The 27,930-nt window shown below is 42.1% G+C and overlaps 1 protein-coding gene and 1 long non-coding RNA gene across 10 annotated transcripts in view; one reads left to right on the forward strand and one right to left on the reverse strand.

The window, feature by feature from the left end:
• LOC137375981 (uncharacterized) overlaps positions 1–12,707 on the forward strand; it is a 39,744-nt gene extending 27,037 nt beyond the window's left edge. The window contains exon 2 of the long non-coding RNA XR_010976110.1: positions 12,486–12,707. This is a non-coding gene — a long non-coding RNA (uncharacterized lncRNA). The remainder of the gene's footprint in view (positions 1–12,485) is intronic.
• Positions 12,708–18,885: 6,178 nt separating this feature from the next.
• The window catches only part of rnf14 (ring finger protein 14), a 50,346-nt gene continuing 41,301 nt past the window's right edge, over positions 18,886–27,930 (reverse strand). For 8 of the 9 annotated variants that reach the window (XM_068043823.1, XM_068043828.1, XM_068043821.1 and 5 more), the window contains 3 exons: positions 26,438–26,637; positions 24,503–24,633; positions 18,886–22,232 (listed from right to left, as the gene is read on the reverse strand). In XM_068043823.1, the coding sequence (XP_067899924.1) occupies positions 22,178–22,232; positions 24,503–24,633; positions 26,438–26,637 (386 nt within the window). In that variant the 3' untranslated portion in view covers positions 18,886–22,177. The remainder of the gene's footprint in view (positions 22,233–24,502; positions 24,634–26,437; positions 26,638–27,930) is intronic. The other variant, XM_068043822.1, reaches the window with a different exon arrangement.

Below are 27,930 nucleotides of genomic sequence, written 5' to 3' on the forward strand. Positions count from 1 at the left end.
TCTGAGCTCGATAGATTTTTGTTAATCAAAGATCGTAAGGGATATGGAGCAAAGGCAGGTATACGGAGTTAGGTCGCAGATCAGCCATAATCTCACTGAATGGCGGAACATGCTCGTGGGGCTAAAACGCCTATTCCTGTTCCTATGTTCCTAGGACCACCGCAAAACAAACCAATCAACGTTTACCAATTTCTTTAGGCAGCTCTGTTGCTTGTTCAGTCAGCTGGTTATAGTAACAAGGGAAACAAAAATAACAATTCACAAAAAAAATTAACTTACCTGTACAATTTGGCAATTCTTATTGGAAATCCATTCTTCAAGTTTCGCCCCCAGAGGTTCACCTTGTCACAAAGCCTGAGACTTAAATTCTGCTCTTTCCTTGGAGCTTGCTTTCTTCTTCCGAGTCTTCCTTCTGATATTTTTCCAGCCTCTCTGCAAGCAAAACCACAGTTCCAGCAATGTCACAGTCAGCCCCACCAGCTAGTTGCATAAAATCAAATAATAGACTTTCCAGCAAGAATATGGACACACTCTGAAATGATAACTCAGCCAATTATATATATATAAAAAAGGAGTTGATCCAGTGTATTTCATCCAGTGCATTCGATGAGGACAGATCACATTTATTGGTTTTTCATTTATTCAAACTCTAAGTAAATTAAGCTTCACAATCTGTCAAATTCTTAATCTTTAGATTTACTGAGACCTACCACTCAAGAATGCTTATATGGTGCTGGACTGGTTTGTTATGCCATTCCACGTCTTAAAAGTTGCCACTCTTCCAGTTGTGGCTTTTAAGAACTGGGTGCACAATTTCACCTCTGGCCTGCTCCTGACTGCTGCCACTGCCATGATCCCAGACAGAGCCTGCTTGGTTCTCCCAAACTTGGGCATTCTTTGACCTGCTAGCATGGCCTCGGGAACTCTGTCCAACGTTATGGTTCCAAACATTTACCAACTAAAGACCATGTTAGGGAAATATATGATAGGCATAATTCACCAAAAATGATTTGGACACTGCATGGGGTCAGCACTGTAACCTAGCTCTCCTCTCATTCCTCTGTACTCATTATCCTCAGTGTTCTATGCCCCCAACCTAACAGTGGCCTAATCTCCTCGAGCACTCCCTGTTCTCACACTTCCCCAAATGTTGCTCCTAGTTCTCCCACCCCTTCACAATAGTCTTTCCAAACCTCTACTATTCCAAGACTCCCTAAAAATCCAGCCCGAACATACTCACAGCCCCACCCCCAAATAAATGATGGGCATCTTGAGACATGCCTCCAAGTTTATGCAGACACCTCAACCTTTTCTTGTACCTAAATGCTCATAGGTCTCATTTTCCCGAGTCCACAGTTTTTACAGGGCTCAGCACCATGCAGTTTCCAAAGATCCACCCGTCACTTTCTCCTGGCACCCTATCCCAACCCACATATGTCACACTCATACATGTTTCAGTAGCTCTATGGTAGCCTCTCTCTGCCTTATCCAAGTATCCACATTCAACCCATCATAAGTTGGCCACCATTTTGCTGTGTATTCTGCTCTCTCTCAATGGTAAACAACAGACATTGAGGCCATTGTTGAAAGATGCGATAGCCATACAGAGAATGGAAGTCATGCTCAGAAGACAGTCAACAAATGAAATAGTTACACAGTGAGAAGAAGAATGCGGAAAAATGATAAGACAAAGAGAGAGATAAATGTCAAAATGTGAAGTGTGTGGGATTCACATTTCTCCACGATGGGGAGGTGGTAACGTTGTGGTATTGTCACTGGACTAGTAACTCAGAGACCCAGGGTATTGCTCTGGGGATAAGGCTTCAAATTTCACCACGGCAGAAGGTGGAACATGAATTCTATTAATAAAACTGGATTTAAAAGCTAGTCTAATGATGACCATGAAACCATTGTCGATTGTCATAAAAACCCATCAGGTTCACTAATGTCCATTAGGGAAGGAATTCTGCTGCCCTTACTACTGCTGGAATGTTGTCAGGACCCATATCCAGTGACTTCAGTTTCTTGATATTACACGAAGTGAATCGAATTGGCTGAAGACTGGCATCTGTGATGCTGGGGACCTCAGGAGGAGGCCAAGATGGATCATCCGCCCAGAACTTCTGACTGAAGATTGTTGCAAATGCATCAGCCTTATCTTTTGCACTGAGGTGCTGGGTTCCTCCATCACTGAGGATGGGGATAATTGTGGATCCACCTCCTCCAGCTAGTTGTTTAATTATCCACCACCATTCACAACTGGATGTGGCAGAACTGCAGAGCTTAGATCTGATCCATTGGTTGTGGGATCGCTTAGCTCTGTCTATCGCATGCTGCTTACGCAATTTGGCATGCAAGTAGTCCTGTGTTGTAGCTTCACCAGGTTGACACCTCATTTTGAGATATGCCTGGTGCTGCTCCTGGCATGCCCTTCTGCACCCTTCATTGAACCAGGGTTGATCCCCCGGCTTGATGGTAATGGTAGGGTGGGGGATATGCCGGTCCGTGAGGTTACAGACTGTGGTTGAGTACAATTCTGCGGCTTCATCAATGACCTTCCTTCAATCAGAAGGTCAGAAATGGGATTTTTGCTGATAATTGCACAATATTCAGCACCATTTGCGACTCCTCAGATACTGAAGCAGTCCGTGTAGAAACGCACCAAGACCTGGACAACATCCAGGCTTGGACTGATAATTGACAAGTAACATTCACACCACACAAGTACCAGGCAATGATTATCTGAAACAAGAGTGAATCTAATCATCTTCCCTTGACATTCAATGGCATTACGATGGCTGAATCCCCCACTATCAACATCCTGGGGATGACCAGAAACTGAACTGGAGTAGCCATATAAATACCATGGTTACAAGAGCAGGTCAGAGGCTCGGAACCCTTGGTGAGTAACTCACCTCCTGACTTCCCAAAGCCTGTTCACCATCTACAAGCACAAGTCAGGAGTGTAATGGAATACTCTCCACTTGCCTGGATGGGTGCAGTTCCAACAACACTCAAGAAGCTCGACACCATCCATGACAAAGCAGCCCAGTTGATTGTCACCCCACCCACAAACATTTATTCCCTCCACCACCGACGCACAGTGGCAACAATGTGTACCATCTACACTGCAGCAATACACCAAGGCTCATTAGACAGCGTCTTCCAAACCCACGACCTCTACCACCTGGAAGGACAAGGGCAGCAGATGCATGGGAGTTCCCCTCCAAGCCACACACCTCTTGACTTGGAACTGTCGCTGGGTCAATATCCTGGAACTCCCTTCCTAACTGCATTGTGGATGTATCTATCCCACATGGACCGTGCGGTTCAAGAAGATGGCTCACCACCACTTTCTCAAGGGAAATTAGGGATGGGCAATGAATGCTGGCCTTGCCAGCGATGCCCACAGTCCATGAACGAATTTTTTTAAAATGAGCAACACCACTGGGGTTGAACTGTAGTATATAATACATTGTGTATTTGATGCTGTATTAATCCTGTTGTTCTAAACCAATACATCTTCCAACTCACTGTAAGCAACACAAGAGATGCATTAGTGATAACAAAAATGACTGTAGTCAGCCAGCCTTATGAAGACTGTTCACCCCTAAGAACTAAGTGCCTCATATACAAAACAACATTTCATTCTACATCATAGCTAATCTTGATAGAAATGGCCCACATATACCCATAAGACATCTTATATTTACTTTTGTTACGATCAAGGTGCGAGGTGTTATGTGAGCGCTTCTGTTCTTCTATGTAAAATATGTTCTAAGAAATTATAGTTGAATTTTGGACATTGAATCATCTGGACATTGCTAAATGTTGTGGGTGTTTTTCTTAAAAGGATGGTCAGCTGAAGGTTGACCAGTAAACAAGTTTTTACTGGAAAGCACATGTTTGTAAAGAACCCAGCAGGGGGTTTGACCTGAAGAGCTATTTGCTTATTGACAAGTCAGGATTTATGGCTGCCATAGGACTTGCCTCTGGAAAAAATTAGTTTCATTTTTGAACTGTTAAAAACAGGCAGTTGGTGTTTGCTTATGGACCTACCACGAGAACAGAAAATTCAGCCAGCTCGTCTTTCTCTTTTGAAAAGCAAATTCTGCATCAAGTTGTATTATTGCCTTCTGTATTTGAAGAACTCCTGAATGTTTGCAGAAACCTTGCATCTTTAAAAAAACTTTGCATCGAATGTGTGAGAATTGAAACCTTTGTTGCTGCACACCTGATTTAAGACCTATGTGAAGCCTTCTGTAGCTGCATTTCTTGAAACCCAACCCAGACTGTTCATCAACATTGCCTGTAAGGAACTGTTCTAGGAAGACTCCCAGTGGCAGCCATCTATTCGCCTTTGGAACACTTCACCAAAACAAAGGACTTCCATATCTTCTATTCAATCTAAGTTTTTTTATTCCTTCTATCTCTTTGTAACAGCTGTAAACAAAAATCAATTTTTCCCAGTTACCTGGTTGTATATGTAAGTGTGTGTGTGGGGGGCCAGGATAAAAAGTAAGGGGCTTTAATATTTCAATTTGTGTATATGTTTACTTCATTATTGGTTAAGACTTGGTTTATAATAAATAGATAATATTGTTGTTTATTAAAGAAATCTGATCGTCTGCTTTAGTCTGGGAACAAATAAAGTATCTGATTGATTGTTTTGATAAGTGGGAAAATTTAAATACATGTTGTGACCTTTGAAGTGGGACTGAATTAACAGTGCACTCCTCCTACCTCGATCATAACATATTACTTTCATTAAATATTTTACGAAGTAGCTAAAGAAACAATGGTTCTTTATCATATATAATAACAAGAAATGCTGGAACCACTCAGCAGGTCTGGCAGCATCTGTGGAAAGGGAAGCAGAGTTAACGATTCGGGTCAGTGACCCGAAACGTTAACGCTGCTTCTCTTTCCACAGATGCTGCCAGACCTGCTGAGTGGTTCCAGCATTTCTTGTTTTTATTTCAGATTTCCAGCATCCGCAGTATTTTGCTTTTATTTTAATGGTTCTTTATCATTTCTGTTAAATTAAGCTTTCAAGTAAACCTGCAGTTCACATTATCTCTCCCTCTTTAAACTATTAATGAATTAATTATACCACACTCTCTTGATAATAATAGCAGTTACACTACCTGCATTATGCCTCATTATAAATACAAAGTAATTCATGACAATGCTACTTCATCGGACACGTCATCAGGATGTGGCGCGGTGCGCACATGCGCAGACGGTCTCATGCCCCCTGCGCATGCGCTGCGGTCCGGCTTCCCAGGACCGCTTTGCGCATGCGCAGATGACACGGTACGTGCATGCGCACACAGTCTCCTCATCACTGCGCATGCGCTGCGGTCCGACCTGCCAGGACCGTTGTGCGCATGCGCAGATGACATCATCGCGTTTATTCGTCTTCCTCGCCGACGCGCCTGTTTGGCCTCTGCGCATGCGTCAAAGCTTCGGCGCGACTTTTTGAAAGTGGAAGGAGGGGAGGTTTCGTCGGGCATTTTCTCGCATTTTATCTGAATTATTTATTCGTTTTGGAGACTTGCTTCATTTTTATTTGACACGGGAGATTGTTCCAAGGTAAGTTGCTCTGCCTTTGTAAGTTGCTCTGAAAACATTTCCATTGTCTGGGCCACCGCATGTTCTCCAGTCCCTGTTGTGAGTTGCTCTGAAAACATTTCCATTGTCTGGGCCACCGCATTTTCTCCAGTCCCTGTTGTGAGTTGCTCTGAAAACATTTCCATTGTCTGGGCCACCGCATGTAGCAGGATGAAGGCACAGTGACTGTGATTTCTGGCGCCAAACAGTACACACTGCAGATACATGATGGCCAGGCTACCTGCAGCTGCATCTTCTCCATTCAGACTTTGTTGCCCTGCAAACATGCTGTTGTTGTGCAGAGGCATCTGGGTCTGCCTTTGGACAGGCTCGCCCCCAATTGTCGCTGGCGTGCATCTCAGACACCAACGACGACAGGCATGGCTGCTGCCACTGTGATTACAGAGGAACAGCCAAGGCCCCTCAGCCACAATGAAAAATACCGCTTGCTTTCAGATCAATTGTACCAGCTACAACAGGCCGTTCTGCAGAGTGGAACGGCAGCATTCATGAGGAGACTGGACTGGCTGCTGCAACAGACTCTCCGCTGGCAGCAAGGACTGGCTGATGAGATGGAGCCATTTACTATGCCCAACAATTGCCCGGAAGCACCTTCGGATGGAGGTGGCCGCGCGCTGGACATCAGTCACGTGTCACAAACCCTGGATCCTGAGCGTCTCACCCCCTGGCCTAATGATCTGATGGACCATACATATGCCTGCCTGTTCAAATCTCCACTTCCCTTACCTGCGGTACCCTCTCCTTGCTGCTCAGTTACAGTCACCTGCTCCTACACCCATCAGGACAGTGCTCATGGACACACAGCCACCTGTTTCCCCATCCGACATTGAAACAACCATGCAGAGCCTTGTGAGACTCCGCAATTGCCAGTTGCTGCCTGTCAAGCAGAGAGGGCGTCCAAAGGGGTCAAGCACTTGGGGAACATTCAGCAAGAAGAGACTGAGCACTAAAAGAAACAAGCATGCCGTGTCCAGTGGTAGCAGAAATGTGAATGCTCTTGCTGTGAACACAACTGGTGATAGTAGTAGGCAGGATTAAATGGGAATGGATGGAAAGACGCACGAGTAACATAACCACTGGCAGGGAACTGCTGGGCTAAATGGCCAGCTTTATGTTCATAGCCCAAAAGAAATGTGCTTCTTTTCCAGCACCCTCACATCATTCATGTTTTCCCTGAGAGCAGCATTGAACCATCACGAGATAGGGGCAGTAACATCATCCTGCCTCCTACAGCTGAGGTGGGAGCTAAGTGATTCATTGGCGGTGTTATCAGTACATGCCTTTACCGCAGAACACAAAGCATGCTCAACAGTAATTTCATTGGAGGGAGGGAAGCTCTGACACTGATGTTCTTTCCTTATTTCTTTTCATGTAAAACGTGCCCTTGAGAAAACAATCCTTGACACTTAAGGACGGCATTCAAGCAAAGGAGGCAGTGCAGGAGAGGACGCAAGGATGTGCTGATTCCTGCATCTGAGGTGGGTAATAAGTGCTTCATTGGCGACGTTATCAATTGGTGCCTTCACTGCAGAACTTAAAAAGGTGTGCACAACAGTAATTTCAGTGGATGGAGGGAGGCAAGCTCTGACTCTGATTTGCTTTATTTCTTTTCATGTAAAACATGCCGTCGAGAAAACAATCCTTGAGACTTAAGGTCAGCATTCAAGCAACGAAGGCAACTAGATCATGCTGCGGAGCTCATCACGATGTGGAAAGGAACATTGCATTTATGGATGAATTGGGAATGCACATTGGGATGCGCTTGGGGAACATTCACCAAGAATAGACTGAGCTCAGACTCTTGTGCCTTTGCCTTCTTCACATGGACAATACAGTAGTGGAATAGAGAGCCAAGCGTTTATTCACCACAAGGCTCTCCAGGAACAATCTCTTTCGCTGTGCATAGCAGAGACTCGGCCTGTCTGTCTAACGGGAATGCTGGACACAACACTCATGTATCCATGCACAGCAGTTCCTTGGATACTTAATGAACTTAATAAAACTTTTCAATAATTAAACCCAGAATTGTTGAGGTTTTGTTTTGCATGCTATTTCCCCGACTTTGCAACTGCACTTCAGATATTCAACTATGGTGGGGGGGTAGAGGGAGGGGTGGGTGAAGAGGGGGAGGGGTGGGGAGAGCGGGGAGGGGTGGGGAGAGGGAGCATGCAAAATGCAGGGACCAAACAGTTGCAATACCTGAAGTACTGTGGAGAAGTAGAGAAAGCAACTGGGTAGGGGAGAAAGCAACTGGATTGGGCATCCGCAGCTGGAGGGAACGGCTGAATGGAGAGGGCCGGAAGCGAGAGGCCGTAGAGAGCCGCGGGGAGCGAGCGTGCGAAGACCTTGGTGTCACCGGGTCCAGGGACTGGCCAGTAAGTCTTTTGCTGTTGTGTTTATGGCGCATGCACAGAAAAAGGCGCTCCTCTTCCGTTCCGCTGCTCCCCCCCCCCCCACTCTCTCCCCTTCCTCCCTCTCCCCCAGCTCTCTCCCTCCCCCCTTCCTTACCCCTCCCTCTCCCTCTTTCTCCCCCCCTCCCCCTCTCCCTCTTTCTCCCCCCTCCCTCTCTTTCTCCCCCCCTCTCCCCTTCTCTCCCCCTCCCCCCTTCTCTCCCCCTCCCCCCCCTCTCCCTCTTTCTCTCCCTCTCCCTCTTTCTCCCCCTCTCCCTCTTTCTCCCCCTCTCCCTCTTTCTCCCCCTCCCTCATTCTCCCCCTCCCTCTTTCTCCCCCTCCCCCTTCCTTACCCCTCCCTCTCCCTCTTTCTCCCCCTCTCCCTCTTTCTCCCCCTCCCCCTTCCTTACCCCTCCCTCTTTCTCCCCCCCTCCCTCTTTCTCATCCCTCTCCCTCCCCTCCCGGCACCGCTACCGCTGGTCTCCCCGCGCTGCTGTCCCCGGCTCCCGCGCTGCTGTCCCCGGCCCCCGCGCTGCTCTCCCTGGCCCGCTCCACTCTCTCACTCCGGCCATTGTATTCTGCCACATGTTTGTCAGGTTTCATCTCTGTGATTCTTTGAGCAGCGCCATCTTTCGTCCTGGCAGCAGCTACAGTCGCAAGCTGTGACGTTTTCGTGGCACATGCTGTATTTGCGCATGTGCCAAAACAGCGCCACCTACCGATCGCGTTGTCAACAATTGCGGTCATATCCATGTGAGAATTCTCTATAGCATAAATCCCATCATAATCCATACTATCTTGGGCTTTCACAAGCAGCAGTAGAGGATGAGCTGTAGCTGAAAAAAGTTACATTATTTTGTCCAGATGTCATAGAGTCATAGAGAGATACAGCACTGAAACAGGCCCTTCGGCCCACCGAGTCTGTGCCGACCATCATGTCATCACCAACAAAGATATTTAATACAATCTTGAGTTATAAAATAAAAATATGTAACCTCCAGCAGATTAACAAGGTAGGTCTCAACTTTTCTGACGATAAAACGTGAACAAGTTCCAAAGGTTTCTAAACTAGGTGAGGCTACTCGCATACTATCCATTTAGAAGGTATGTTGTAAACAGAGCAATTCAAAACAATATCACAGCAGGTACTTCACATCTGCAATTCCCCACTAGACAAGTTCATGATTTTGGCTGTTTCATTAAAAATAGACACAGAAAAAGTGACTCCACAAGAAAGGTGGCTTGCAGCACAGGTTAAAGGTGTGTTTTGCATATTTGGACTTCAGACCTTTATTGTCTGTCCCTGGCACTCTATTTCTGTAAGTGCTAGGAGGTCCAGGTGAAAAAGCAAAGGTCAGTAGAATCAGTGCTTAGCACCAGCCTAAAACTGTGACAATTTGAATATCTTTTACCAGCCGGATTTTGAAACAAATATCTTTGATTTTCCTTTAAACAAATGAAACTACAAAGAATTCATCTGTTTGAATTTTTAAATGTCTTTTTTTCTCTTCACATTTTGTGGTTCATTCCACTCTGGTCATAAGGGTGAATGCTTTCTGTTGTAATACAGATGCTTTTAGTGAAGGCTCTAAAATTCTGTACTAAAACTTTTTGAGCAAATTGATTGGTTTGTGGAGTCCTGCCCTTTTCTGGTGACCTGATTGGCCACTGGTAATTATGTCCCTTTTTCCACCAATTAATAGTAGTTGTGTCAAGTCTGACAAGATTAGAAGCCATTACTGACTAAAAGCCTTTCTGTTGTGGGCTTCTTCACTAGTTCAAAAACTATAAGGTTTGTACTAATTGCTAATACTTTTTTCTCCTAAATTGTATTAAATGTTGCTCATTTTAATTATTTTTAAATTTATGTTTCTAAATTTCCCAGCTTAAATTGGACACTCGAGCTCTTCCTTCAGTGTTGAAGGCTTCTGGATCCAGATTTAGAATTTTATTCAGGATTTTGTTTGTACTTTTAATCAGCTTTAATTTGTCTATTTGTCAGCCTAAGTTTAGTTTGCTGAGTTGTCACAGTTGCCTCACTAATCAGCAGGTCCAATTCCAGAGGAACCAAAATTTATTTTAAATTAGTTTAAAATTTGTTTTTATTATTTATTTAGTTTTTATTTAGAGATACAGCACTGAAACAGGCCCTTCGGCCCACCGAGTCTGTGCCGACCAAGAACCACCCATTTATACTAACCCTACAGTAATCCCATATTCCCTACCACCTACCGACACTAGGGGCAATTTACAACGGCCAATTTACCTGCCACCTGCAAGTCTTTGGCTGTGGGAGGAAACCGGAGCACCTGGCGAAAACCCACGCAGTCACAGGGAGAACTTGCAAACTCCACACAGGCAGTACCCAGAATCAAACCCGGGTCCCTGGAGCTGTGAGGCTGCAGTGCTAACCACTGTGCCACTATACTCTTGTTCTATAATCTATGCCTGACCTTGTGCAATGGTCCAAGTTTCCAAAGGGAAATGAACTAAAACAACTGCTATTGTAAGAACCCACCAAGCTTTAAACTGCTGTTGAAAAGATTTTCTTAAACTAGTGTTTTCTAATAGAAATCATTGACTAGTGACAGGTGTAGCCAAAGTTACACATTTAGCCACATGGAGTAATTTTAGTGGAAATGGGCATACACAGAATACAGTTAGTGTACTTTGTGTGCAGATTTATTCATCAAACAGCTACAACCATTCAATGGGGGAGAACACCAGGCAGGATGACTTGAAGGAGGCCAAAATTTGGATTCTGGCATGAATTTATAAAACACTGTGCATTTTAGTGTGGCTTTTAGGTTCATAGCAGTACTTTGACTTCATCAGAGTGATTGTACGAGTCAACCTCCTTGACAATGAAAATCACCAGGCCTACTCCATCCAGAATGTGGTCAGATGCTGCTTGCCTTTTGAATTAATATACTGTCATGATCCTGTACTTTTTTTTTTCGTAATATGTGGTTTGCCTTTAAAGGCTTGTAAGAGAGCAATATTACTTTAAGAGCTGGTAAGCCTTAGAAGTTATAGGAAGGTGCATTTTCATTGCCTTAGAAACAGCCATTGGAGACTGCGCTTCAAAGGGTGCATTCTCGATGCCATGGAAACAGCCACTGGGAGTGAGCCTGATGCAATACATTTGTTACAATTCAGTTTGAACTGGCAGTTAGTAAGACAGTTTGAACATGCAGACAGAAGACAAAGACAGCTGTGGTGTCAGCACTAGAAAAGAGCTCTCAACCATTTAAACTGAAGGAAATAGTTTTTTTGAAATAAAAACAAGAAATGCTGGAACCACTCAGCAGGTCTGGCAGCATCTGTGGAAAGAGAAGCAGAGTTAACCCGAAACGTAACTCTGCTTCTCTTTCAACAGATGCTGCGAGACCTGCTGAGTGGTTCCAGCATTTCTTGTTTTTATTTCAGATTTCCAGCATCCGCAGTATTTTGCTTTTGAAATAGGATTTTTGTCTGTTTAATTATTATCTCTCGAAATTCTAAAAAGTCAAGCCAAGACTGAGATCTCTGGTAATTTAAATTGAAGAAAGGGAATTTAGACTGTGACAATCTTATCCCTCAAAAACTCGAAAGTCAGATTGATTCTGTTGAAAGTGTTTGCAAGTCGTTAATTGTCGAAATTCACTGAACTTTGAACAATGTTCTTCAGGGACTTCAAACAACATTGGACTGTAAATTTGCAAAGACTCTAATTTTTCTATTTTTAAACGTTTGTAGTGTTTAAGAATTTAGTTCTTTTAATTAGAGTTAATTTGTTGATTTAAAGACACCTTGGTTTGGTTAGTCTCATTTGGGGGTTAATAATGGTACAATTTGGTGGGTCTTATTTTAATTTGGAATGTTTTAAATTATATGTTAGGCGATCTGTGGAGCGACAGGATTGAATTATCAGTTTGTCTCTCCCACCACAATTAGAATCGGATATTTTGATTGAGGGCTTTGGACAGGAGCGGTTGGTCATAACAATACCGTGTTGGAGCTGCCCCATTATTGGTTGGGCCAGCTTTCTTCTGGCGATTGATCAAGCTGACCCTTGGTGACATATCCCCTCTTCATACAATGCTGCTGATGTTTCCAAGATGCTGAAGTCCAGTGTTTTCACCTATGTTATACACCATTTTAGCAGATAACCAATAGTCAGTAACCAAGGAAGTAAAGCATATAATGATTAAAAACACCAACTGCTTTCTATCTTGCCATTTTACTAACAAACTTATAAAAAGATTAAAATACACATTTAAATGCTGCATGAATGAGAATTGAGATCACGTCCAATGGCAGTGTCTATTTACTTTTTATTTACTAATCAAAAATGCAATTAGCCACATCTGCATTCCCTATTAATCAAATATGGCTAATGGTTAACATATTGGACAATATTGGTTTAAACAAGTTATAGTTTCACATTTGTATTTCTTTTCCTTTGCATTTGCATTGCAGGTTTTTGTTCAATCCAATACCAAGCCTAAAGCAGAGAAACTGATCATATGTAACTAATTGTAAGTAATAATTTAAATGAACTTGCCTTTTTGATCAATGTATATTTGGAACTACTTGAGCATCACCACAGGAAATCTACAAGAGTAACATAAAACTCAACTGAACATGTTTGGAGGTAGCTTGAATAAGATGATGGTGTGCAAATAAACAAATCCAAGTTTTTGCCATTGTTTATTTCAATCAATGTCAACTTTTTTTGACTCTTCGGGTAACAAACACAAAAAGACATACAGCTGGTGTAAGTATTTAAAACACATTACAGAACATATAGGCCTCCTTCAAGTCATCCTACTTGGTGTTCTCCCCCACTTACTAGTTTCTGTCTTGGGCTGTTACAATTGTGGGAGATCAGCTGGTGTATGATGTACAGAGTTTTGCATTCAAAGTGATCTTGGAAAAGGTTGAAAAGTTCATGCTTCACATTGTTCTGATATTTAATTCATAAAAATAAATTGTTACTTTCACTGCTGTTAAAAATGGTTAAATTCAGGGGTTTCATCCTTAACAGTTTTCTAATAATACACCAGAGTGGAGAATATTTGCAAAAGGTGAGAGAAGGCAACGAGGGACTTGTTAGGCTGACTGGTCTACATCAGTTCTCCGGAAATTACTCGAGTCTATCAATTAAGGATAGAGTGACTGAACAACTTGACATTTTTCAGCTGATCAGAGAATGCCAGCATGGATTTGTAAAGGGTAGGCGATGCTTGACAAATGCCTGATTCAATTTTTTTGAAGTGACTGAAGTAGTGGACAGGGGAATGTCTATGGATGTTATTTATGTGAATTTCCAGAAGTCCCTCATAACATACTGTTAGCTAAAGTTGAAGCTCATGGAATTGAAGGCAAATTATTGACGAGGTCAGGAAATTGGCTGAGAGGCAGGAGACAAGAGAGTCGGGATAATGGGCAGATAATCTAATTGGCAGAATGTGACTAGTGGATCTGTGTTGGGGCCTCAACTATTCACCGTATTTATTAACAATGCAGATGGTGGGATTGAAAGCCATGGATCCAGGTTTGCTGATAACACAAAGATAGATGGCATTGTAAGCAGTGTAGTTGGAAGCATAAAATTACAAAGAGATATCAATAGATTAAGTGGGCAAAACTGTAGCAAATGGCTTTCGATGTAGGCAAATGTGAGATCATCTACTTTGGATCTAAAAAGGATGGAAGAGTACTTTCTAAATGGTGAAAAGGTAGAAATAGTGGAAGTCCAAAAAGACTCAGCGATCCATCAACATAGATCATTAAAATGTCATGGACAGGTACAGAAAATAATCAAAAAGGCTGATGGAATGCTGGCCTTTTGTTTAGAGGACTTGAATACAAGGCTAGGGGTGGGTAGAAGTTATGTTTCAGCTATACAAAGCCCTGGTCAAACCACACTTGTCGGACTGTGAGCAGTTCTGGGCACCACACCCTAGGAAGAATATATGGGCCTTGGAGGGAAAGCACTGTAGGTTAATCAGAATGATGCCTGGATTCCAAGAATTAAATTACAAGGAGTGATTACACAAACTAGGGTTGTGTTAGCTGAAATTTATAAGATTCCAGGATGATTTGATCAAAGTTTTCAAGATATTACGGGGAACAGATAGGGTAGATAGTGTGAAACTATTTCTGCTGATTGAGGAGTCCAGGATTAGGGGGTATAGTTTAAAAATTAGAGGTGGACCTTTCACGGTTGAGTTTAGGAAACACCTACACACAATGGACTGGATTTTGTGCTGGAGGCAGGGCTCCCGGTGCTGGGCCGAAAAGGCGAGGGGATCCCTGCTTCTGTCTTTTCATGCCCACCTACCCCAAGTGATCCTCTGGTCTTTTTAAATCAAAGTTTCAGGAGGTGGGATCCCCATTCCTTTAAAGACTTTAAAAGGATGGGGATCCCGATGCCAAGAGCTGCCAGCCAATCAGAGGGCTGGCAGCTCAGCAGCACCACTGGGAGCGGTGGTCACTGCCAGTACTGCAGAGGCCTCAGGCCCAGGCCCAACCCTGGAACCTCGGAACAAAGGTTGGTGATGCGGGGTTGCCGGGGCCAGTCCAGAAGGCCATGGCCAGGGGGAGGTGGGGGGGTTCCGGGGGTTAAAGTTGTTCCCGTTGGAGGTCCTCCATGGTCTGCAAACTACCCATGAAGGAGGGCCCATCTCCCACCCCAAGCCTGCAGAGGGCACTTCATTTTACAAGGCGTCACCCCGCTACTAGAAGGATCTCCGCGGCAGTAGGAAGAGTTCTTTAATTGGCTGATATTAGGCCACTTAAAGGCCTCATTTGGCCTCTGGATGGAAAGGCCATCATTGGCTTATCCAGGAAGATCACTGGGTGACGGAGAGGCGATGGGCCTTCTGCCCCCCATCCCCTCCGACCCCAGCCACCCGTTCCGATGCTCTGTGTTCCCTGCCTCCGACCCTGCCTTGGGGCCTCACAAAATCCTGGCCTAAGGGTGGTAGAAGTTTGGAATTTTCTTCTGTAAAATGGTGATTGAGCTACAGCAATCGATAATTTTAAATCTGGAAGGTATTGAGGGATATGGGCAAAGGCAAGTATATGGAGTTAGGTCGCAATGCAGCCATGATCTCATTGAATGTTAGAACCGACTCAAGGGGGCTAAATGGCCTACTCCTGTTCCTATGTTCAAAATTGAGTACCAGTTTGAGAGTACCAAGGGAATTCCTGCACTGCCTGCCTTTTTCTCCTCATCTCCTGGTGGTCACCCACCCTGTCTCCCTCAGGACACTCTGCAACTGCAAGGTGGGCACCTCCTGAAATGTGCTAGCCACAAAACTAATCAGCTTCCTGTATGCACTGTAGTGACTCTAACTATTTCTCAAGCTCAAACTCTGAGCTTGAGCTGTTAGTGGAAATTTGTGCATGTGATTTTACAGGACACATGACGTATTCTGTAGTTCCTCAATGGCACAGGATTTGCAGGTGACTGGTCCCAGCTGTACAGCCATGTTAGCTAAAAAGTGATGTAAAATTGTTTGTTTTAAGGCTATGTAACTGTTTAGCTAACACTAAAACTCTGACCATTAAAGACTATCACTTCACACTGACCACCAAATAATTGTTAGTTCCTTGGGGTCCATCCACTCTACTGGTTGTGATGTTACTTTGGTTTTGCTGTGGTTGTTTTGCGATGCTCTCTGCCATTCTCACTGTGTTGGTATTGTATTTATGCTGTTTGGGCCTCCAGCGATGCTCTTTGATTATTTGCTTATTTAATGTTTCCCCTTGGTTTAAATTACTTAGCAACTCCTACCCCCTCTATATCACTTTAAAACATTGAGTGGGAATTTAAGAAAAATATGTTTACATTTCAGGTTGATAACATAGTATCTATAATATTTACTCACTATTTATTTAGCTCTCACCAAATTCCTGTTGTCACTCCATTTAGTAGATACTTCCAGCTCAGTGCACAGTCCCTTACAGATTTGTTGCTGTTTTATGAATATAAAGCAATAGAGTGAAATGTGATACAAATAAGTTTGTAAGTGGACAGGGTTGTGACTAAGGGACAAAGAAACACTGTACACATACACAGATCTCCTGTGGAATTATTTGTACTGAGTTAGAGATTAAGCGTGTAAGGGATGGCTAGTGAGATTTGATAGTCCAAGAAAATGTTGAAATGGACTGGAAAGGACTCTGGAAAGGCAGAGCAGTCATTCTTGATTATGTCACAATGTGCCACAACAAATCCCTTGATGTTCAAGTTCCAGGACAACTTTTCTTGGCAGGCTCTCTCCTTTAGCACTAATTGTAATCAGTAACATGTCTTTTTAAAGTAAGTCTCTATCTCTCAATTGATTTCGGAGTGAGAACATTTCCAGTTACTTGCTTGTACCATTTTCTACTGGCAATTTAATCCATGCATTTAATGTTAGAGTCAGTGATCTGAGAAGTTATTGACTGTAAACTTAATTGCAGGAACCTTGCTGGAAACTTTAGTGATAGGCAGGTTGAGAGAGGAAGACCACTGACATTTTAAAGCAACTTGATTAAAATTAGAACTAAAAATTGACAAGGACCGCAAGAAAAGGATCTCCTGCAATTGTCCAGGATAGGCAAGTTCATGTGGAAGCAGACTATGGTGGGTATGAGACCACTGGCAATCTTAATAGTAAGAGGGCATACATGATGGAAAAAGTGGGAAGGATTTTTTTACTGCCAGTCAGCAGTTGAAAGTATAGGGAAGGATATGGGTGCTTAGTGTGGGGTAGGGAGATGGCTATGGTGAGAAACAGCAGAAGGGAACAAGGGGAAAACCGTATGCGTCCTTGGAATAATAGATAAGAGGCAGTGAGAAGAGAATGGCCAGGGGAGCAATGCGTGGAAGGAGTAAGCCTAAGATGGGGGTAGGAAAGAGATGAAGAAAAATCGTTCCCCTCCAGCCAGAAGATTTTAAAAAGGTAAAAGGCTTCTCGGAATTGAGCTGGAAAAGCCTGGCTAGATGCTTTTGAAAGCTTTGTATATTTACCAGAATGATTCCTGGGATGGGGGATTTTAGTTACAAGGTAGTTGAAAAAACTGGGGTTGTTATCCTACAAACAAAGGAGATTAAGGGGAGATTTAATAGAAGTGTACAAGATTATGACAGGCTTAGATAAGTTAGACAAGGAAAAACTTGCCATTAACTAATGGTACAAGGACTAGGGGACACAATTTTGGACAAGAGAGGAAGGGGGAATACGAGTAAGCACTTTTTTTATGCAGTGGGTGGTAATGACCTGGAACTCACTGTCCGCAAGGGTGGTGGAAGTAGAGACAATCAATGACTTCAAGGGAAAATTGGATGGCCACTTGAAGGAAATAGACTTGCACGGCTATGGAGATCATAAAAAGTCTGACTCTAACCAACTTAAAACTGGTCCCTAGCAAGGAATATGTTTCATCTTTGTGCAAATGCAGGATTTCCAGATTTCCTATTTTATAGTGGAATGGAAGCAAGATGGGGCCCTGCAACATGGATAATCCTGTGCATTCCTATATTAAAAGGGAGCTAGGAGAATAGGTCTTGTGCATGGAGCACAGCATCTGTACTGTTGGGAAGTTGTACATTATAAAAGTAGACATTAGAATGTTAAAACTATACAGGAATTTTATTACTAGTCAATCTCCTTATGGCATTGCATGTAGCGAGTCAAAGCCAAGCATAGTCTTCAATTGAAGCAGCATATAAATGAACCTTCCCACGATTCTGAGCACAGCAACTGCTCTACTGGGTGGGGCAAAGGTGCAGTGTGACAAGTTTACAGGCTTATTATAAATGTGGACACAAATTTATAATGCAAAAAGTTGACAGGAAGTGCATGCAGATACAAGTTTTAAAAAAATATTATGGATCTAGATTGGAGAGATGAGGCTTTCCATTGTGGCAATCTTATGGAAAGACAGCTTTCCTCTTTATTGTAAGCTAATCTTCTGCCAGCACTATTTCAAGGTAAAATTCAAAAGACCTGTGAAATTTACCAAAGAATAAAACCCTCAGGCCAATTAGTCCATCAGTTGTTTATTCCACAGAACTGTTCACCTTCATCAAAGTCTTTTATACAAGAGGAAGTTCAATTTTAAACATCTGATATATAGATTTTCTAGCAGTACAGTATCTGAAAACTCTTACTTCACAGCAGTTATAAAAATCTTGCTTTACAACTAAAAGCTTAAGATAATCTTTCCTTTAAAGATGTTATTAAAAAAAAAATTAACCCTGAAATTATGCCCATCTGATCTGAATGAACCAATTTGTTTTAGGCAGATTACATAAAACTAAGAAAAATTATACCAGTCACAGTTTTCTTGCTAGCTGATCTAGTTGTAATCTCAGTTTTGTGTAATAGAATATGTCAAGAAATGCAGAGGTACATCGGTAAAACTTTTATTGGAAGACGTGAACTGTGCCAGAAATACAACAGAAAAGTTCTTTATGAATAGCTAGAGGAAAAATTTATTTAAAAAAAATAGGTAACACAGCATATACCCAAGATTGGAGAAATCTTAGATTTGAATGACACCCTAAATTGAACTCTAAGATTGCTCCAGTTGCTAAAATGGGAGTCTCATGTCATTCAAGTGCTTCCACCATTTCAGCCTTATAACTTTCTCTAACCAGTGCTGCAGATGGTAGGTGGTGGTCTTCTCTCTTCCTTCATTTCCCCCCCCCCCGTGATTTAATAAACCTGCAGTGATTAGATTACAATCATAATACATTAAGGTGGATGTCACTACACATCAAAGGATGTCTTACCAAATTACACCTAAATGACTGACATTGTAAAAAGATATTATCATGGTACACATCTAAGAAATTTCTGGGATCACTGAATTGAGGGGGAGGGAAGAAAAAATTCAAAATGCAAATAAGTCAAATACATTTTATTACATTAAGTAACTATCAAGGCCTGGGATAAATTTCTACAAGTTCAGGTGCATTATTATGCCCTAAGGTAACGATTAATGAAACAGTAAAACCTGCCTAGTGACTACCTTCAGGATGGACTTTGCCGGGGGAATATTTGATACAAATCCAGAATGATCGTTAAATCACAGTCAATGTGTTCGAGGAAAGCAGGTCACGTAAACAGGTGGCTCCATGAATCATAACTATGGGCTATGAATTTTCTAAACTTTATCTTTTCCAAAAAGTATACCAATTTACAAAATGATCAGATAAATATACTTTTCAATGATTACTCCCATTAATGAAACTCCAAAACAAGAAACTTCAAATAATTTGCTAAAAAAGGCAACTTGCAGCTCTACAGCTATTTCCATCCTAGAAAAACTGTCATACACTTCATGGTTGAATATTAACTTCCGCAATTCACTGAGATTCAGTATACACCACCATTTTTTGCATGTCACATCATTGATATGGGACTGTATGCTGCGCTGCATGACATATTAAAATCAAGAATTAAGTGAGATTTAAATCACCCACTAAATATGTAGAGAAAAAAAATTAAATTACGTCCCTTAACCATGTGCCTAACTATAAAGATAGCTGCAAAAATTTTAGCATTGCTCAGAACATAGGATTACCTGAAGTCCATGAAAAAACCTTTTTATTCAACTATTTCTTGAATTCCAAAGAATATTTCTTTTGCATGATACTTTAAATGTGTCTTACACCAAGGGAACATGGTGGTATAACAAACTATAACTGGACAGCTTAAAGAAACATTTTTCTTGCACCAGGTGTTAATAGATTCACTTTACGTATCACAAGGAAACATAACAGAAATTCAGCCCAAACAGCAGTCACAAAAATGCAGCAGATAAAAAGCATTTATAGTATGACTAGCTGATCATTTCAGTCTGATCCATAATTCCAGCAATTTCAATTATTTCTTATTTTTAAAACTAACAATTTTATTGCTCCTTTCCACCACCCACCTGCCCAGGAGAGGGAGTAGCAGACTTGCTCCTAGACCTTTGATTGTGTCACTTGAGCCAGCAAGGCCAACAGGCTTATAGTGCATTGCAGGTCGACAGGACCTGACATTTTCTCTCCCTTTTATAGACAAAACTTTATTCTGCTCAGTAAATAATCCCCTTCCTTCAATTCACCAGCATCCTATCATTGCCATAGTTTGATATTTGTACTGAATTTCTTGAATTAGCACAGTATTGTTTCCCTGATGCTTATACCAAATGTGCCATCAGAAAACAAAGCGAAAACCCAGGGACATTTGCAGCAGCATGTATATCAAAAAACAGCAGAAATATATTTAAATGTGACAGTACTAAAATATAGCTTAAGCAGGCTGAAGAGGTAAATTATCACAAGAGTAAGAGGCACAAACCTAATTCACCCTAAAGAGATTAAGTTGAGAGAATCTCACAATTTGATACATTTCAAAATCTACAATATATAATTATAGACAATTACCTGGATATCCTTTTTAAAAATGTATTGCCTGTTTAAACAAAGGCAAACTTGCTTGGAGGAGACCATTAGCCTAATATAAGGATTAATAACCACATATGAAAGGTATGTGGTTCCTTGGTTCTGGAGATTCCTTTGCCATATGTCACTCAATTTAAAAAAAAAAAAAAGTTGTCACTGTATAGTCCAATATATTGCAAGATATAAGCCTGTGACCTTCCTCAATTGATTTCTAAGCTCTGCTATAAGCAGCATTGAAGAGTGTAGGCATGGGAGAGTGTTTCCCACAGAAGAAACTGTTCTTATTCACAAACTATAAATGTTCAAATTATAGTTGCAATTAATAAGTGGACTGTGAGCTATCTGATCTACAAATTTGTGTTCACCATTCCTGTAATAACTATGCATCTCCTGGAACACCTTGCGTTGATTCTCCATGTTAGTCCCCATTACCACTGGACATAATGTGTGAATGTTTGTTTGAAGAAATAAAGAAGTTCTTTAGTAAATGGCAGGGTTTTAGGGTAAAGAGATCAAGATACACAGTGAGAAATAGTAAGCTGAAAGTTTCACATTTTACCCAGGAAAAAAAAATGCTGAAGCACTCCAGAAGTGTACATGAATGACTCATAATGCAGAGGGAAGAATGATTCTCTCTCCATGAAGTGAGGGCAAGAAGAGAAAAAGCAGAATAAAATGACTTATGTAGCCCAAGACTGTTTGAGTGCAGCAACTTTTGTGTTACCTATTAACTTCAACTTTTAAAGTTTCATTTTCTTGTTTTAAATATGTAATAAATCATTGCTTTGGTCACTTTTTGTTTGGGCAAGTGAAGGCACCAAATAGCTAAGAGTAGACAGCTGCTGTTCTTTACAACAGATAAGTGTCGCTCTAAACGTTGGATGAAATCTGAACAGCCCGAACACTAAGGTTGGCTTCTCCCTTATCATCTCGCATTTTCTTGCATAGTATAAATAGAAACTTTTCTCCCTCCCTGTTCCCCCCTCAACCACACCCATGTTGCTGAAACTAGGATGCAAAAACATCAGGACTGGAAAAAACCTTGCTCATACCAGTGTCAAAACTGAAAATATATAATTTAAAGCCCCACAGTTTGTGCTGTTGCACCAAGTAGAGAAACGTCATTCACAAGATATAGCATATGGTGGCTTGCAAAGCTCCATGACTAAAGGGGGCCCATCAAGATAAAAGGTTTGGACAGCAATATCCTAGCCAACAGGTCAAGAGTCTACAAGAAAGCTGCCAATGTGGGTATTATGAGAAGACCCAGAATTTCTGGAAGGTGGCGAGGTAGTGGTGGAAGTGGAGAAACTTTTATTTTTAAATTGAAAAATAAAGATAGCACAGATATTTCTCTATGGCCAATTATTTTTTGAAAACAGCTCCCAATGACATGGGTTCTCAATTTCACTCAACTACATCAGTACCTTCCTCTGAATGCTGTCCAAGTTAAAGAAAACATAATCTTCCTTTTAAACTTGTAAGCTTCATTTGCTTAAATATATAGTGTATAAATGTTTGAAAGTTGAAAGCAAAACACCCTGGACTACTGTATATGCTGAGCCAGAAGTTACCTCACTGTCAACAGTAAGTGCTAAAATGAATGACCATTGCCAGGGGTTGTTTCAACTTTGACACTGAAGACAATAATTGCTTGTCAGTTTAGATGGCTAACACAAGCTTCGCGAATTGATAATTGGTAACTTCACAAAATAACTTAAACAATTCCATTGTCATCTTCATCATGCAAGACATCATCTTCTTGGAAAAGCCTACAAAATAAAAAAAAAAATGGATTACAAAAAGCCCACCATTGAATCTTGCTTGAAACCTAACCTAGACTGGTCATTACCTCAATTTAGTGTGTGTGAACTATAACTGCAGGACATATCAGAGCAAGCACATACCTCACAACCTTTCAGGATATAGGTCAGGACTCAAATCCAGGCCCCAGACAGATGGCTGGAAGAGTCTTCTGTGAAATGAATTCTGGTATTTTCAACTAAGCAGACAATTTTGGAAAAAAAACCTTTTCACTAAGCAGTATCGCAGGAGATCAACTGACAATACAAAGGATGTTTCATGTCTGGAGGGGAAAATTTCAATTTGACATGTCTATGGGATGCAAGCAGTGACTGATTTCTGGGAAATTGTATCTAATCAAAACACACTAACGATATTGTCCCCAAACATGTCTCAAGACTGTTTTCCAAATTCTTAGATGTGGTTCATCATATCTACTCATGACAATATCATTTATAACCAACATGTTCTGGAAAAAGCCCCAATAAAACTCAAACTTGCCCATTTTATTTTTTCCATAGCAAAAGCAACTTACATCCCCTCTTCCTGGTAGCTTTGCCTTGTCTACTAGTGTTTCCAGGTCTTCAGTCTTTTATCTAGCCTTGGCTCCTGACTTTCTTGGCCCCCCTATGAACACATCATAAAAGACGATGCTGCAGATTCCTTGAGCAACCTCACTGGAAGAAAGGAGGACTTCAGAGGCTGGACATCTAAGCATGGATAGTGGTGTGGAGTTGGAATGACTAAGCCTGTGATTTGAGAACATAAGGCTTGGAATCTGGCTCTAGTAGCATTGTTGGATGGTAAGCTATGCATACAGAGTGCAGTCAAGCAGGAGTAGAGATCTTGTGGTGGCGGATTAGCTGGAAAGAGCAACCTGGATGGTGGCCAAGCTGTTATGGTGAAAGCGTCCCATGAAAGATAGGGGCAGCAACAACAACTTGCATTGACATAGCACCCATTGATGTAGAAGAACGTCCTATGGCATTTCACACAAGAGAAGAGGGGTGCACATTGACACTTTGCAAGGGGGATAGGAAAGATGGCAGAATGGAATACGGAAGCACTAATTTCTTTGAAAAAAGGGTAAAAACTTCAAATGCAGTCTAATTTTTTTGTTGTTGAAAGCAAAGTTCCCAGTAATTAAACACTTAAAACAGCCTTTAATTCTGAAAAGAGTGGTGAATTTATCACAAACTAAAAATGTTTGTATATCAGTGTCCTGTGGTGTACCCAGTCAAAATAGTGATACAGAATTTTGCTGCATGTGGGGAGTGTTGACTGATTATGGGTGGCACAGTAGTTAGCACCGCAGCCTCACAGCTCCAGCGACCCGGGTTCAGTTCTGGGTACTGCCTGTGCGGAGTTTGTAAGTTCTCCCTGTGATCGCGTGGGTTTCCGCCGGTTGCTCCGGTTTCCTCCTACAGCCAGGCTTGCAGGTTGATAGGTAAATTGGCCATTGTAAATTGCCCCTAGTGTAGGTCGGTGGTAGGAGAATGGTGGGGATGTGGTAGGGAATATGGGATTAATGTAGGATTAGTATAAATGGGTGGTTGTTGGTCGGCACAGACTCGGTGGGCCGAAGGGCCTGTTTCAGTGCTGTATCTCTCTATGACTCTATGATTCACATTGCAGTGGAGAGGAGGGATTAACAGATTGCAGATACATCGATGAGAACGAGGAGCAGCCCCTCCACCTTACAATCATTCTACTTGCTACCCATCCAAGTGCTTCCAAATATATTCCCCTTCCACTGTAATAGCATATCCCTGCACTTCTTATAAGCAATGTACAGGAATTCCACAATACATAATGGCCATTATAAAAGGGCACACCCTACAACTCAAAGAGCAACACCAGATTTATTTTTTTAAATTCTTGTTATTATGCAGCTTGAACCTACATTAACCTATTATTTATTTCCTTGGTATATTTGTCACATAATTGCTTATGCAACAAATATAACAACTAAGTGAGTTAATAACAGGTTAATTTAGGTTCAAGCTGCATTACAGAAAGGAATTTATAAAATATACTAGCATATCTTCTATAGACTTACAAGACTCGCTACAGTTTGCATCATTTTGTGATCAAGAAAAATCTGCACTGGCTGAATAAACACAGTTGCTGGTCAGTACCACAAGCAGCAAGCTACCAGGAGATGAAGAACAGAAAAGCCTTGAGAGAAATCTAATATTTAAGAATACCTCAAGATAAAGCTACTGAAAAAGAAACTCACTCATTGAAACAGGGCGATGAGGTATCCCTGTAGTGTTCATATGGATCTACTTTCGGAAGTGGGCGTCTGCAAAGCCAACAGAAGCACTGCTTACAGCTAATGCAAGTCATCTTATTGCATCCATCCACCTTCTAGAAAAGATGAATAATATTTTACTGCAATGACCCAATGACGCAGCATTCCATTATAAATTATTGTATTCTACATTGTTATTGACGATTCCTTGAATGAGTTTTCAATTTCAAGCAAACATTTGACAGTTGGTAGGGCTGTAGCAGCAGAATCGAACATGAAGCTCCAACAATACTTGAGGTTTATAGAAGTAAGGATGCTATAAGACACACATTCTGCATATAAGAACTTGCATTTATAGAGTGTTCCAGGATATCCCCAAGCACTTTATAACCAAGGAAGTACTTTTGAAGTGGTCACTGTTGCAATGCAGGGAACTCTGTTCCTTCATAGAGTACTAACAAATGATGCAATGCAGGTTTCATCATCCACAGAATCCCAATCTCAATTTTGTGACTGCACAATAATCATGAGTACGGTTCAGGCATTTCACCACAGGACTGGAAGAAGAAAAAAAAATCTATCCCTTGGCTACTCCCATATACTTTAGTAGTTGATTATCTTTTTTCTTCTTCTTTGGCCTCCTTATCTCGAGAGACAATGGATAAGCGCCTGGAGGTGGCCAGTGGTTTGTGAAGCAGCGCCTGGAGTGGCTATAAAGGCCAATTCTAGAGTGACAGGCTCTTCCACAGGTGCTGCAGAGAAATTTGTTTGTCGGGGCTGTTACACAGTTGGCTCTCCCCTTGCGCCTCTGTCTTTTTTCCTGCCAACTACTAAGTCTCTTCGACTCGCCACACTTTAGCCCCGTCTTTATGGCTGCCCGCCAGCTCTGGCGAACGCTGGCAACTGACTCCCACGACTTGTGATCAATGTCACAGGATTTCATGTCGCGTTTGCAGATGTCTTTAAAGCGGAGACATGGACGGCCGGTGGGTCTGATACCAGTGGCGAGCTCGCTGTACAATGTGTCTTTGGGGATCCTGCCATCTTCCATGCGGCTCACATGGCCAAGCCATCTCAAGCGCCGCTGACTCAGTAGTGTGTATAAGCTGGGGATGTTGGCCGCCTCGAGGACTTCTGTGTTGGAGATACGGTCCTGCCACCTGATGCCAAGTATTCTCCGGAGGCAGCGAAGATGGAATGAATTGAGACGTCACTCTTGGCTGACATACATTGTCCAGGCCTCACTGCCATACAGCAAGGTACCGAGGACACAGGCCTGATACACTCGGACTTTTGTGTTCCGTGTCAGTGCGCCATTTTCCCACACTCTCTTGGCCAGTCTGGACATAGCAGTGGAAGCCTTGATTATACAGCTGTATTAATACCAAAGCATAAATAACATGCTTACAGGGACATACAAGTAAACCTATCTGTCCCCGAAGATTTCTGAAAATGTATTCCTAACAACTATCAAAAAAATGTTCAGCTTAAATGGTAAAAAAAATGCATGAAATTAAATTTTTCTATTTGCCAGATTTTCTTTTGTATTTTTACATTTAAATTCAGACCAAATAGTTCTCTCAAGAGATATGATCAAAGGAAAATGCATAACTCTGCTTTAAAGTTTTAAAAAAAATCACTGGATCAGGGAAATTTATTCACGACATGGCAAATTAAAATGAAAACAGTGAATTCTGTGAACTAGAGACTAGAAATATATACACTGTACATGAAAAATATCCAAAGCTAGTGCAAAAATTATAAACTTACAAGTGAGGACTGGTTTAAGTTTCTGGCAAAATGTTTTTCCAATTCAAAAGACGAACAGATATAAAGATATAAAGTCCTGTGACATAACTGTCTGTGTGTGTTATAAGATGATTTTAAATTCAGTGTGCGCCTTTAGGCTGATCAACCAACCTGTATCTTTGTGCGACAGCGGGGACATGGCTTTGAGTTCTTATGAAGCCATTCCTCACTGCACAACTCCTCCATTGCTTTTTGAAGCACTCGGATGCCATAAGACTTTTCCAAACGCTGTTTGCCAGATTCATCTGCCTTCAAATATTCATCCCGCAGCTCAGAAAGTTTCTCTGAAAGGAAAATGAACCCAAGACAGCCTGAGAAACAAAGTAACTAACTAGCTCACAAATAACAGACTTCTTTCTTCATACTTCCTGCCAGTGCAACAAAAGTTCAAGTGTGAATGACAATGGGATTCAAATTCTAGACTGTCCTAGTCGATAGTCTATTGCTCCAGGATTTCAGTTCCTGAATATTAAGTAGGAAACCAGCAATGTGACAATTTAAAATGATACAAAACACATGATTAACGTTAGTCTGTATTGGTGACATTTTCTACTCTTGCCCTGAACTGGAAAATTTCATCAACTTTGCTTCCAATTTCCACCCTCCTCTCACATTCACATGGTCCATCTCTGACTCTTCCCTTTCGAACCCGAGGATCGAGGCTCAGTCTCACACCTTCGGGGAATGGAGAGGACCTGTAGGGAGAATGGAGAGAGCAGAGCCTATAAATCGAACCTCAGTCTCTTACCTTCCGGGAGTGGAGCAGACCTGTGCGAGGGCAGTCCAGGCGCGCCAGAGTTTGAAAAAAAAAGTTGACAGTGACATCACAGGGAAGCTGCAAGGTAATTGGTTGGTGAGTAACTGCTGTTAGGGAATAGTTCTAAATAGCTGGCTTGGTAACTAAGGTAAGAAAGGTCTACAGTTTATTTTCATATATAGTAAGTAGTGTTTTTTAGGGAGTTCTGTAGTAACGAGGACCAGCGAAGAAGGGCCCCAGAGTAATTGATATTTGATATTAAGCATCTTCCAAAAGGTTTAATTTAAAGGGTTAAGTCATGGCAGGAGAGCTCAAAGCCGTAGTGTGCCCCTCCTTCTCTATTTGAGAAGCGGGAACAATTCCAGTGCCCGGGACCAGTAAGTGTGCAGGAAGTGTCTCCCGCTGCAGCTCCTGGAAGCCCAGGTTTCGGAGCTGGAGCAGAGACTGGGGCCACTGTGGAGCATCCACGAGGCGGAGAGTATCGTGGATAGCACGTATAGAGAGGTGGCCACGCCTCAGACTCCACAGGCAGGAAGGGAATGGGTGACCACCAGGCAGAGCAAGAGGACTAGGCAGGCAGTGCAGGAATCTCCTGTGGCTATTCCCCTGAAAGCAGCAACAGCCCAATTCGTTGCACCACGGTTGGCTCTGCTGCACAGGGGAGGAGTAAAAGGTGTGGGAATGCAATAGTTATAGGGGATTCAGTTGTAAGGGGAATAGATGGACGTTTCTGTGGCCGCAAACAAGACTCCAGGATGGTATGTTGCCTCCCTGGTGCTAGGGTCAAGGATGTCTCAGAGCGGTTACAGGACATTCTGAATGGGGAGGGTGAATAGCCAGTGGTCGT

The sequence above is a fragment of the Heterodontus francisci genome, chromosome 12 (genome assembly GCF_036365525.1).
Source record: "Heterodontus francisci isolate sHetFra1 chromosome 12, sHetFra1.hap1, whole genome shotgun sequence".
NCBI classification, from domain to species: Eukaryota; Metazoa; Chordata; class Chondrichthyes; order Heterodontiformes; family Heterodontidae; genus Heterodontus; species Heterodontus francisci.